The 13,526-nt window shown below is 42.6% G+C and overlaps 1 protein-coding gene across 7 annotated transcripts in view; it reads right to left on the minus strand.

Annotated features, from left to right (window-relative positions):
- The window catches only part of LOC147198116 (rho GTPase-activating protein 6), a 31,683-nt gene that overhangs the window by 1,651 nt on the left and 16,506 nt on the right, over positions 1 to 13,526 (minus strand). For 2 of the 7 annotated variants that reach the window (XM_086124280.1, XM_086124278.1), the window contains 12 exons: positions 12,843 to 13,002; positions 12,625 to 12,696; positions 10,817 to 11,079; positions 10,025 to 10,223; positions 9,383 to 9,438; positions 9,146 to 9,296; positions 8,905 to 9,053; positions 7,318 to 7,497; positions 6,766 to 6,863; positions 6,461 to 6,678; positions 6,090 to 6,167; positions 4,739 to 5,455 (listed from right to left, as the gene is read on the minus strand). In XM_086124280.1, the coding sequence (XP_085980406.1) occupies positions 4,959 to 5,455; positions 6,090 to 6,167; positions 6,461 to 6,678; positions 6,766 to 6,863; positions 7,318 to 7,497; positions 8,905 to 9,053; positions 9,146 to 9,296; positions 9,383 to 9,438; positions 10,025 to 10,223; positions 10,817 to 11,079; positions 12,625 to 12,696; positions 12,843 to 13,002 (2,121 nt within the window). In that variant the 3' untranslated portion in view covers positions 4,739 to 4,958. Of the gene's footprint in view, positions 1 to 3,383; positions 5,456 to 6,089; positions 6,168 to 6,460; positions 6,679 to 6,765; positions 6,864 to 7,317; positions 7,498 to 8,904; positions 9,054 to 9,145; positions 9,297 to 9,382; positions 9,439 to 10,024; positions 10,224 to 10,816; positions 11,080 to 12,624; positions 12,697 to 12,842; positions 13,003 to 13,526 lie in introns of those variants that run through there. The other 5 variants (XM_086124277.1, XM_086124282.1, XM_086124275.1 and 2 more) reach the window with 5 other exon arrangements.

Here is a 13,526-nt window from a genome sequence, read left to right on the forward strand (position 1 = left end):
GCCTCATTATTAACTGCAGGCACTTTGGTTTACAACTTTCATCTTATTGGGGCTCGAGCACTAAGAGCTACAAAAGCTAATCCCCCCCCCCCCCCCCCCGTTTATATTAAATCTATTATTGTTACCATCACACATTATGTTCTTTTTTTTATAGAGTGGTGAGCACTATTGTCTCACAATTCTGAGCTTCTGAGTTAGAATCATGGCACCCCCCCATGCAAGATTATAAATTGTCCATAAGTGAACCGACTTGAGTCTGAGAATCCGTGATTTATTTAACCAAATCAAATCGAATCGTTACATTTCAAAATGTACCTTTTGGCTTTTTCTCTCTGTGCGTGGACGGAGCATGCGGGCAAAATTGGATAATGTGGCAATTCTACTACTCGCATCACAAAACTAAATGAAGCAGGTTGACCGATAAAACTCAGCAGAAACATACAAGACTCCCTTTTCCTGACCCAAAAGCACATCAAAGCTTGTCAACGCGAGTGAATATATTTGAGCCGTATGCTAATTGACCGCAACATGACAAAACGGCGGAACCTCATCTCGATAGCTGTTTTATAAACATCTGGATTTTATGATATATGGGACAAATAACTCAAGCTAACGTGTCCCGTTTTTGAGTGTGGCGCGTTGCGCTGCTAATACAATTTCAAGCAGTGAATCATTCACTCTGTGGCCTGCCAAAGAAGTGACACATTGCAATCGAGCCACATTGATCTGCTGCCTTCCCCTCGACGCATCCCCTGAATCCACATCTGCACGTGTTTATATGCGCGTCAGGGGGAAAAAAAGAAAAATAAATAAATAAATCGAGAGTACGAAGCTGACTAAAAGCTGTTGTGTGTTTGGAACAACAAAACCATGACAATGAGCTCCCTCGGTGAGGTCGGCATAAAGGATGAATGGGGATCAAAACAGTCTTAGATTCTAAATTAATGAGGCCAGTGTGACGATAATGAAAGGTTGAAGCAAACTTATCAGTGAAACACATGCTAAAAAGTTTGTTGGGAACAACGGCGAGGCGTAGCCCTGATCATACAAGGAACCATTCATTGGTAACAACTTCTCACACTCGGCCATTTGAACAAATTGTGCCATGCACATGCCTCAATAAGAAGAATCCGCGGCTCATTATACAATGCCACATGCATTCTACTGCAAATGCGTCATGGCTATTATGAATAATATAGGAGCAATCCTCTTGAATTAATCAGCACTTGCGTGTACGGTGGATTATTATTCGATTTTTTATCTTGTGACATATTTCTACACTGTACAGTCTAAGCGGTTTAAAATTAACTGGATGGATGATATCTAATTTTTCTCCAGAGCGGCCTGGCCACGCTTTGCCATGGCCTCATTTGGCCTGGTTGCGGTTGCTTCTCCTTTACGACAGGCACCAACAATCGGGCGGGATAAACGGTGAACTGTTTGAGTTTCCGATCTACTTGCACAAAAAAATTCAAAAAATGAATCGCACTTGTACGATATGGTGACGTCGCAAATTGCTGGCCATTAAATGCAAATACGCTTTCACACGGACGGAAAATTCAGTAAGCGAGACACAACCACCAAGACGTAGCATATGCAGTAAATATGCTGTTTTTACAACAACCCTCAACCATATTTACAATTGCATATGTACCTATGGATTAAAGACAAGAAGCTTGTCGTATGCATTTTCAATTTTGAAAGACGGGACTCGATTTCATTCATTAGAATGGAACTGGCATGGAACCATCCACTTGATAGATAACTAGAGAGAATTGATCACATTGTATATGATCGTGGAAGTTTTTGGACTTTTTTTCCTCTTGTGCAATGTAGCAGTTATATGATGAATAGCAGGCAATATTAGGCAATTGCATGAACTACATGATAACACATTGCAAGCGCGTAGGTGCCAGTGAGACCAAATTTGCATTGTACTTTTTGGATTGTGGATTATTCCTAATTAGTGTTTTTATTTGAATAGTGCAACATAGCGGTTACAATGAATGACTAACTAGAGGAAGAATCACATAAATTATATGAGAAATACATGTGGCCATGGATATTTTTGCCAGTCCATTATTTTTTTGTCTTTGTACTTACTTATATTGTGAATGGTGGTGGGCAGCATGAATAACAGTCTCGACAAGCCATGCATCCATATTCATGGTTGTGCATGGGCTGCAGCCTCTCTCAGCTGTTGAGCGAGAGGTGTGGTGCACTCGAGACGAGAGCCCAGTGAACGCAGGGCACACGAAGACAAACAAGCATTCACATTCAAATTTACACCTATGGACAATTTAGAGTCTTGAATGTCCTAACATGCAGGTTTTGAGTAGCTGGCAAGTAGTACTGGAGTACCTGCGGAAAACCAACGCATGCTCTGAGCCTGAGAAGCGATTTCAACCTGGAAAATTCCCACTCGGTGAAAATCGAGTTACAGAGCTCAACCGTAATTTTCTTCGTCTATTCTGATCTCATCATAAGTGTGTACTCTGTGCATGCATGGAAACACACTGCCCCGAAGAGGCCAACGTGCGCATAGCAAGTAAAATATTTATTTATATGTATTTTATGTACTGTATTTGTTTATTTTTATAGCTATTACTTGAGTTTGTTGTCATTTTACGATCTGGTTTTTCTTTCAAGTATGGTAGGGTACTTGAAAGGGTTTTCAAAGATTCAATGATTTATTGGGGGGGGGGGGGGGGGGGGGGGATACCATCTCACACTTCCACATGATATGGTAGAAAATATGATACCCGAGGTCTCAAGTTAGCCAAGTAAGTCCCAAGACTTGTGAAAGTACGAATAGAAGAATTACAAGAAGAGAAATGATGACAAAGAAATAAGTGAGAGATTTATTCACAGTCTGAAAGCAATGCAGCAAAGACGTGGCAGCGGCAGAATGAAAAGCAAGACGCTTGAATTTCACATACTTGCAAGGTCATTCTGTACTTGACGAAAAGAATAGCTTGTTACTCGTTTAGCGTGTAGTGAAGAATGGGCGTAAGGATAAGATAAGCATTTGAGTTTGGTAATTGAATAATTAAGTTTGGAAATCAATCAAACAAATGATCATTTTTGTTAATCATGATTTCAATATCAATTAAAAAATAATCCTTGTTATTTTTTTCAAATAATCTTTTTTTCCCCATATGTTCCGAGCGCTATTACTTAAAGTAACTCATTACTTAATTTATTCAGCGTACACCTTTGGTTGAGATTTGGAAAATGTATAGCACTTCATAAGTGAAAAAGGCCACCACCTAAATAAATTCATGCCACAATGACAACCTGAGGATGAATTTGCACTTAAAATGATGAGATAAACAACAGTGATGCTCAAGAAATGCAAAGGTTCAACAACTTCATATACATACCATGGCTTGCTTAGAACTGTGCAAAGATATTTCTGTCACGCTTGACCTTGAGACAACATTGCAGGGTGACTCTCTTCCTTATTGGACATTGAGCCGACACACCTCTCCATTCTCTTTTAGGTGGTGAGGTGACCTTGGACTTCTGCTCACATCCAGCTGCTCCTGATGCCAGCCGGCCAGCCAGTGGATGGCACGCCTGCTGGGAACAGTGGCAGCTTTCGGGGCAAAAGAATCATCTCCTTGATGTCCACCAAGGCGCTGTGGCCAGATAAGATTTTCAAAATGAAACATCACATCTTGGGAGGAGGTCGCTCACTTAAGATGTCAGAGGCACCTCAACCTATTAGATCAGCGAACAACATCAAAGCAAGCCGCAGGAGCGCGGAAAGAGCCCTGAGCCACAGTAATAACCCAAACAAACATCCTTCCATGTCTCTTTTGCAGGAAAAAATAGACTAATATAGATCAATAAAAAGCTTACACAACACTTTTTTCATAACTTGCACTCATACCATTAGATTCAGTGTCACCTTTTCACTTACTGTGAAGATTTTTTTTTTCCTGAAATGTCAAATATTACCAGGCTGCAAAAATATTTATTGGCCTTCAGCAAAAAAAACAACGGATAGTATATTTGAAAGGCTTTGAAGCAACAATTGCATCGTGTTTTTACCTCTGGTCTAATGCTGCCTCCCTGTGGTCAAATGAGGTACCGTCTCACCCAGTGTGACTGTGATGCCTCGGTGGCTAAATTGAAAAAAACAACACAGAATTTAATTTAACGTATCATTTCCATTCTTATTGGCTTCTTAATACAATCAACAAACACGCATGACCGTATCGGCTCAAATGAATCCTCTTATTTGCAATTACTGTATGATGCCATTTACACTATAACACTACGTTGATGTAAATCGAAGCATATTCAAACAAAGACTTTACCTGCCTGCCACAGCTACTCACGGGGGAGATTAGATGTAGCTAATTACCAGAATAACTATATAGATAAACAAATGCAGTAAATATAAGATTGGGGAATGTGGTGGATCGAGGATATGGTGTTTAATGCATGAAGGTAAAAGTTAAAATTAAAAAAAAAACGAATAGAATTGTGGTTGTGTGGTTAAGCACGTTAAGTGAGCACATTTACATTCAATATGAGTTTAAAAAACATTGTAGTTGAATTATTAACATTAAAAGGCGAGTCTTTTAGTAGTCATGGCTTTTCATATTTTTTCCCATGCCAAATTGGGAATATATCTATGGCAACGGATATTAAATTTGTTTACATTAAGAAGTTGAACTGTCAATGGCTGAACATGAACTTATAAAATACGAACTACATTTTTACACGCTTGAAAGGCTGACATTCGTTTTATTGAACAGATTATTTCGAAAGGAAAACGAGTGTCATGTATAAATTGACAGTAAATGCACGAACATCCAAATTTGCACTGCATATATACATAGTATATAGTACAATAAGCGAAACACATTGAAACTGCCAGTGAGAGTTTGATCGTGGCAGCATCTCAGCGACTGATTATGATGGGCCAACAAGTCTTCATGAATTTGTCACACCAGCGTTTCAGGCAGTGCATCTCCACTGTTTGTCGACAGGATCTGCCAAATATGGCCGTTTGCTTTCCCAGAGGCTCGTTCTGGTACAGTTCTAGTGGGTCTGCTCTGAGTCTGGGGTTGGCGTGCCAGACTGATGGAGGGCGTGGAATGAGAAACACGCATCTCAACAAGAGGTCGTAACAAACAATCTCCTTGATCTGTAAGGATGGGATGGACAGGGCGTCTCGTCCCGTCTGCCAGGTTGTCTGAGCTGAGGGCTCCGGATTGGCTGGTGGGTACCCGATGTAATGAAGGTAATGGTTGCCTAGGTCCCGTTTGGTCGCGAGGGCGGTCGCCGCTGCTGCTGCGAGTCACCCGTAGGTGTGGCCTGCCTGGGGAAGCATCCAATGAGGTTTGGGTCGGGCTGACGGGCAGCTTGCTGTTACCTTGGCGACCGCTCAGCCCTTCTGACGATCCAAATGACTTCCATTCAGACATGTCTCTTAGGGAGCCTGAGAGAAAACAGACGTTGGACATTTGAAGGTTGCATCTTCTTTGTCCTTTGATGATTACGAATGCAGTGCAACCTCGTTATCCAAAAGGAAGTGACAGAAAAATAAATTATCCCCCTTATAGAAAGGCATTCAAAACAATAATGTGAAGGTGAAAGCGTGCAAAGCGAGTTGACATGTGGAAGGAAAATTCATGACGTCACTGACGTCACCGACGGCTCGACTATCATCACCTTAGCGGTGAGTACAAAAAGTGTGTCATTCAACACCATATTTTGGCATACGTCTGTCACAAAAAAGGCTGAACACACGTGCAGGGTTAAGACTTTTGATGAGTTCCGAACTGAGCTCTCGCGAGGTATGCTGAGCTCTTGCGCGCTGAATAATGTCTGTCAATAATGTGTTCTCAGTCCATCTTTTGGAAAAATGTGTCAAAACAAATACAAAAGGCAATATATGCACATGTACGCTTGAACGGAGCTCACGTGATGTGAGAAACTCTGAAGCTCTGCGCAACATGACGCGTTTTTACAGAATTTCCGAATTGTACACGCATTCAGAGGTCCCAGTCTATTTGTTATGTTAGCTACGGTGCACTGATCCGATGAAAATGTGCAGGCCATGAGCATATTACCATTGATGTCAAGGTCAATAACATTCTTGCTGAAAAGTGGATGCCAGGTGTCCCAGAAGTGATCCTCCGAGGCCTCTTCTAGCACATAGACAAAAGAGAGAGCGAGACTAATGACCGTGCCTAAGTGAAACATAAATACTTCTGCCGTACCTCTAATTATTCTACACGAGAGTATAATTATAGTTTACTTCACAGCATGTTGGGAGCAGAGTCATTTTAGACGAAGCGCAAAGCGACTGCCACAATGCCATTAATCTTGGTTATAAAAATGTTGCCAGAGCCTAATGGGAGCTGCTTTCACAAACACACACATGCCAAACCAACTGCCATTCACAGCTGGAGAACAGCAGCACACCTGAATTCAACGTTACCTGTCGTAAAGGTAGTTGGCGAGTGTCTTGACGTGCGCTCGTAAGCGGGCGCGTTGCCACTTTCCGACAGCGGCTGGTCGTCCTCCAGCAGCAGGAGTCGATCGGACAGGACGGGAGAGCTGTTGTCGTACGGGGACGCCTCGCCGCTGGACATGGACTCATTGGAGGAGCATCGCTCCATCGTGGAGGACTCACGCGGTGACACCAGCCTTGAATCGCTGGAAAAAAAAAAAAAGATGGATGGATGGATGCTATGTGTGATTGAGCCCATTATGAGAGACAATCGGAGCATGGGTGACACTCACGAGTAACACGTATCCTTCCGCCGCAGCAAGTAGTCCACAACATCAGGATCTGTTTCTAGGAGACTGAGCAGTACCTCATTCTGCAGCTCGGCAGGAACCTGAAGGTGAATGCCGTCATGTTGTTGCTCTGTTATGCTTCATTGTTCATTTGAATGTGAATGTATTTTCATAGTTAGTCACGTGTTGAAGGAGTCAAGACTTCAATCTGAAATCTACTCATCAAAGGTAAATATACCGACTTGGCCCGAATATAAGACGGCCCTGATTATAAGACGACCCCCTCTTTTTCAAGACTCAAGTTTGAAAAAAATACTTTTTGAACATCAAATTAATTTTCATGCAGAAAATAATGACAGTACATCTCAAACAAATGATTATAACAATATATTTGAGAGAAAAAGCATGTTATTTTGCCTAAATCTTCGCCGAAATTCTACTTTGTTTATCGGTGACCATCAAAGTGTACTTGTTTCCATTTCATTAGGTGCCGGCGCTCCATTAAAACATTCCGCTCGCTCGATAGTAAACAGTTTACAGTGAGCGTTGACTTACCAGGAACAGAGAGTCACAGGAATTGATCATGGTTTGGAGCACACTGATGATGGCGTTGCTCTCCTCGGCACGGGCTAAACTCTGAACAGCAAACTCCTTGTCAGAGTTTTTTTGCTTGTGCAGAAGGTTGGGTCCCAGGATGGTGGCTAAATTGAGTGAGGTCATCTTGTTTCCTGGTTTCTGAGCATATCAACGACAGAGTTTAGGCACTATTATTCAGGATGATGACCACATTTTTAAACATTAACAGGAGCCATGAATAACAGCGCGTACTCACGGGTTATTGTCAATGACAAGGCAACTTGGACCCTCTCTCTTAATTGGCAGTGTTTTCTCCATCCGAAATGATTCATTAACCATGATGTTTAATTCACAAGCACACATCCCCGCGACATCTTCCACAGAGGTTAATTACAGACAATGTAATGACGCTACACTGTTCCGCCACCATTCATTTCCTACTAATCAGTAACTGTGACATTGACCTTCTTTTAGACAAACAAGTACAAGCGCAGATTGAAAGTGATGATGAAATGTGCGCTCACCCTCCACAAGATGCAGCGGCATAATCAATTCAAAGAAGGCATCCTTTTTTTATCATTTTGAGAAATAATCGCCTCCCAAAACAGTTCTCACTGTGACGGATCGCAGTTTAACTGCAGTGACTACAATCTTTTGAAACGCTACAGTGAGCTTTAGCTTTACAGATGCCACGTCCGCACTACAGGAATCTACATAACACATGGTGGGAGTCATGTCATAGTCAAGACAATTCCAACGTATTGCTTTTATATTCCCCAAAGAGAGGTGTTGATTTTGGGGGGGGGGGGGGGTCTTTTTTTTTTAAGTGGACAGTAAACTGTGTGATTACACCTTGTCTGGAACAACAAGAACAATCTTATGACAGTCATCATTAATATGGACACGAGTTGACTTTACAATATGGGTACAGCAGTCCGACAGTGTCACTCAAAACTTTATTCATTCATTTTCTGATCCGCTTATCCTCACAAGGGTCGCAGGGGGTGTTGGACCCTATCCCGGCCGTCTTCAGGCAGTAGGCGAGGAACACCCTGAACCGGTTGCCAGCCAATCGCAGGGCACACAGACACAAACAACCATCTGCACTCACACTCACACCCAGGGACAATTTTGAGTGTCCAATCACCCTGCCATGCACGTTTTTGGAATGTGGGAGGAAACCGGAGTACCTGGAGAAAACCCACGTAGGCCCGGGGAGAACATGGAAACTCCACATAGGGAGGCCAGAGCTGGGATTGAACCACTGGACCACCGGCCCGCCTCCAAACTTTATTAAGTAATTTTATTTATATTAATTTATTTTACAGTCAGTAAGTTCAGTTTTGGGTTTTATTTGGGTGAGCAGGTGTACCTAAAAGAAACTGGCCAATGGGGATTGAAATCACGGCGTCGAGCCTGGAATAATGTTAGAATTGTTTCAAATAATGCTTCCGAGCTAAGGTCAGGGATTTAAATTTGGGTTTCAAGCTGGGGTTTGTTTGTTTTTTTGGTAGTACCTGCTCCTCCACAAGTACTACAAATTTGAAACCAGGAGTGCCTCTTTACCTTATGTCCCTCCTCATCTAGCATGTCTTCAGCATGTGCAGCCACGGCGGACAGCAAGCAGAGGAGGCGATGCAGCGTATCACAATTGCAAGGAGGAAGCAAGAACATCAAGAGCTGGATGGCCTTCTGTTGCTCTGCCCGCTCCAACACTGCATTGTCAGGACAGAAAAAAGACGGCAATGACTGACGCCTGCTTTGTCATCCTATTACATGCGTATGCGTGTGCGCGCGTGTGCCTCACATGCTGTGTTGACGAATGTCGTGTAGAGCTCTCTCGTCAACAGAGGGTCGGGCATGTCGCGGAGGAATTCTTTCAGCAACGCCGCCACATCGTGAACGCTGTGCTGCTCATCCAAATGCAGCTCCCAGCCCTGATCCAGCTCTTCACGCATCTGGGGGGGAAAGAAAACAAACAATACACACATTGCTGCTGCTGCTGGAGTGGTGGGTAGTACATGTTAATTTATTGACTTCTCACCTGCCTCACCCTCTTCTTGGAACTCCCCACACGGAAAATTCCCACTGTCTGTAAACCTACGCAGAGATGATAGCAATCTCAGACATGATTCATGGAGGGGGGGGGGGGGGGGGGGGAATCAAGAATAAAGGAATCACCCGAGGGGCTGAGCCATGTGGCAACGAGCAATTCAATGGCACCCCACCACCCACCCCCAGGTTGAATCGTAAATAAATCACAAACTTGGGTCCCAAAATAGTTTTGAATCGTTTCAAACTCATCTTACAATAACTCACTTAAGAATAGGATTTAAAAAGCAAACCAACAAAAAGTAAAAAATAAAAATCAGTAACTGAAGTGTGTTCCTCCCAATAACGCCACAAATGGCGTGTCTTCTCAGTTGAGATGAATGACTTCAAGATACTTTACTTTCTTGATTCCAACGACTGTACCACTTTCTTATTTCGACCAGGCTTTGGTGCCATGTTAGAGTGCTTCAGAAAGAGCACAAAAAGTAATGAATTTCCAGCAAATGGCTCTGGATCAGTTCCACGGGACAAAAAATGAAAACAAACCAAAAAGTCAATCTGGGAATAGCAAAGGGCAAATATGTGAGGGGTTAGTGTCGTCTTCCGCGATGCTTCACATTTAGGTGAAGAGTACCGTGGTTTTCCAGGTGCTGGCAGCAGAGTTCCACCACCTTGGGCACTTGGGGGTACATGGGGTTTAGGCTCAGCTTTTTGTCGTGCCTCTTCTTCCTGTTTTTGCCCGTTGCCTCCACTGGCAGTGACAATTGGAGGGCCTCCAAGAGCTGCGACTGGTTATCGTCCAGGTCGGTGATGCAGTCCACCGACACGCCGCCCTTTAAATGGAATGGGTGACAATAACACTGTACATTTTTTGTTTAATTAACTTAATATCAGACGTTCCATATAATAAATTAAGATGTGGAGTATTTGTAATTTTCCCAATTAAAAATATCAGCAAATAAGTTTTTGAGGGTTTTTTTGGTCCTGATTGGAAAAGGGAGGTGTCTGCTTCTGGGAGGGCCACTACTTGAGGAAACATTTATTTATTTTTACACAAGCAATTATAGTGAAGTGTATTAAAATGTAACATACATTATTATGATTATAAGTTGTATGCCATCCTACTTCTTTGCTGTGCATTGTGGCTGTGTGGCCCGACATATGGCATGTTCCTTATATGTTCATTTAAGGATTTAAATGTTTTATTTTTTTAGCTAAACTATACTACCGTGTCCTTTTTTTTAAAATTGTCAGTACAATGTGATACTTTCACTGTTTAGCACAGTGAAAGTAAAGGTAAATACAACCACCGCTTATTACTTCTTTCTTAAAGTAAAAAAAAAAAGAATATTCAAGAGGATGCATTTTACGAGAGCAGAGGCTACTGTTTGAAGATATACGAGACGATTGTGAGGTTGAATCGTACCCTCCTGCGCGTCCTTGGAGCTGCGTCGGGCGCTGGAGCGAACGGCGACTTATTGGGACTTTCCGAATTGGAGCTGAGGGACGAGTTGCTGCTCGACAGCTCTTTGTTGGCCCGTTTGAACGTGGAGGTGAAGTGGAGGAAGGACAGCACCAGCTCGGTGGGGTCGCAGTGCTGCTCCTGTGGTGCGTCGTGGCGCTGCTTGTGCGTGCGGTCGTTGCTGATGACCTGCGCTAGCGGGATGCTGAAGGCTTGGGGCGTCGCCTCTGTGGGGAAAGACAGTGAGCGTACGGATATGGTAGTTGATGCTGATACCTTTGCCGAGGAGTTGCTGTCTGAATAATCAACAAAAAAAAGCATTCTTTGGTGCAGGAATGTACAAAATGTTTTGAATGTTGCTTAACGCAACATTTTCATTCATTCTGAATGAGTGGTGCTTATCCTTCAGATTGTATCGAGTGGCATATTTTACATTGAAAAGTGTATTCAACAAGTGTGGACTGAGGGCGGCACACATGCCCTATTCAGAGTTTGAGAGTACTTAGTGCTTCTGTAAACATAAAGGGTAAAAAAAAAAGGAAGGAGGGGGCGTGGCTTTGTCTGAAGAAGAGCTGCAACCAATGGGCTCCCAGATCAGACTGTTTTTGTTTATCTTTCGTGAACTTGAGTACATTTATAGAGATTCTTTTCAAGTGTCTGAAGCCTGGTACGCTCTTAAGTGGAGGGCGGAGGAGGGGCTGAAGTAAATTACATTCCTCAGTGGAGAACACGCTTTAACATCATGATGTAATCATTAAAAAAAAAAAACTAAAAATAACTACTGTAGATGGGATATAACTGCACTTTGACTCAGCAAATTTAAAACACTGAGAGACATGGTCATACAAAGGAAAAGTAGAAGTATATCTATATTTATATATATATTATATCTATATTTGTTCTTCTACTTCTTCCTTTCATAACTTTGCTGCTGTGAATTGGAAATTTCTCCATTGTGAAACTAATAAAAGTTTTCTTATCTTATCTTATCTACTTAAACATTTCCTATGGCGCTGGTCCGAGGATCATGGGTAAGCTGGAGCCTATTCCAGTTGAGTTTGGGCAAGTTAAACCCTGGATGAATACAAACACTTTCAGACCTATGGAAAATTCACTCTTTTTGTTGTTGTTGTTTTTATCAACCGGAAGGAAGTTGGAGTGCCTATTAAAAAAAAAAAGGGGAAAGCAAACGGGATCAGGGCTGTGCAAAACTCTGAATTTCAAAATGCAAAGCAATTTAGTGGATGAAGGTGAATTTGAATTGACTCCACCACACAGGATGTTGAACTAAATTCTATGCAATTCAGAGAAACTCATCCCCATCACATGTCAGGTGTGCTCCAAAACAAATTGTCCAAAAGACACAAATAAAGCAAGCTGCTTGTAACAATTCCATCTTAGGGTTGTATTTGGATACATACACATTTATGACATATTTTTGAAGAAAAAGGGGTCGTGGCAGCTCACTTGCTTCTTTTTCAGGCTTTTGTGTCAAACACCGCTGTTAACTGGAAGTGGCATAAGCCTTAACTTCCGTGCTACCAACAGTTTTATGTGACAAGGTGCTACACAAAAAGCCTGAAAAAGAAGCACACAGCGAGAGAGGTGAATAATCTGACTGCAGAGCAGTGGCGAGATGTTGCACAACACCGCGACATAAGCCTTTTATTCAATTGGCACCGAGTCATAAGCATGGAAGAATCAAGTGTACTCAAGGGTACAAAAGTACTCCCATTAAGCGTGTACCCAAAATAGTATTTCACACATATTACCTCTGTCTTTACTCTTCTCCTTGGAAAGTGAATCCAATTTACGCCTGAGCGACTTCTTGTATTTGTGGCCATCTGAAAAAAGGTGACAAACACAAAAACAACACTTTTAATCTGCCTTTTTCTGTGCCTCTTGCTTTAAAGGGCAAAACAAAACATGTAGTATTAGAGCGGAACTCTTCGAACAGTAACACGCAGGAATGAGTTAGATGTGCGTGTACATTTGGGAATGGTGACGTGGCAGCCCAAGTTGCGATCGCGAAAGAGTCGCCGGAAGGCAACGTCCTGCAGACGAACCCTCTCCAGCTCGGAGAGGCTTTGCAGTGGGACGGGCTTCAGACCCACGGAGCGTCCTGACACACTGTTCCATGTGAAGCTTCCCTGAGGACACACGCACACACAGATATTAGAAGACATTAAAAGGAACTGAAATGAATTTCCCCAAGACCCAATTATACAATTTGTACGGGGATAATTTGAGTTTAACTGGATCGAGGCATAGTACAAGTGGCGTGACTGCACTTTGTTCGCCAAGAGGCGATGTGTCGCAGGGGGCTGAGACTTTACTAATGATGCTAATGAATTCCACTGGAGCAATATGATGGTTGAAAATGGCCCAAAGTACTGGAACACCTCACAATTACAAACCAGTGGGATGATCTTAACAAGTAATGCAAGTGAATAATGACAAAATTAATACTTTGAAAGGAACACGAGAAATTGATTGTTTTTTTTCAATGGCGTGGTCTCACTCAAGAGTGAAAACGGCGGTATGCGCTGCAAACAAAGCAGCACGTGAAAAGTGGCTGCGGTCAAGGCCTAAAAAGCAAAGCATCTCCAGGGAGGAAACCCAGAATTTCACATTCGTGTACTCTGGACTTCAGGAAGTACTTGAGTGCAATTAC

Source organism: Hippocampus guttulatus, chromosome 11, assembly GCF_054856545.1.
Source record: "Hippocampus guttulatus isolate MCC_2025c chromosome 11, RoL_Hgut_1.0, whole genome shotgun sequence".
In the NCBI taxonomy this organism is placed as follows: domain Eukaryota; kingdom Metazoa; phylum Chordata; class Actinopteri; order Syngnathiformes; family Syngnathidae; genus Hippocampus; species Hippocampus guttulatus.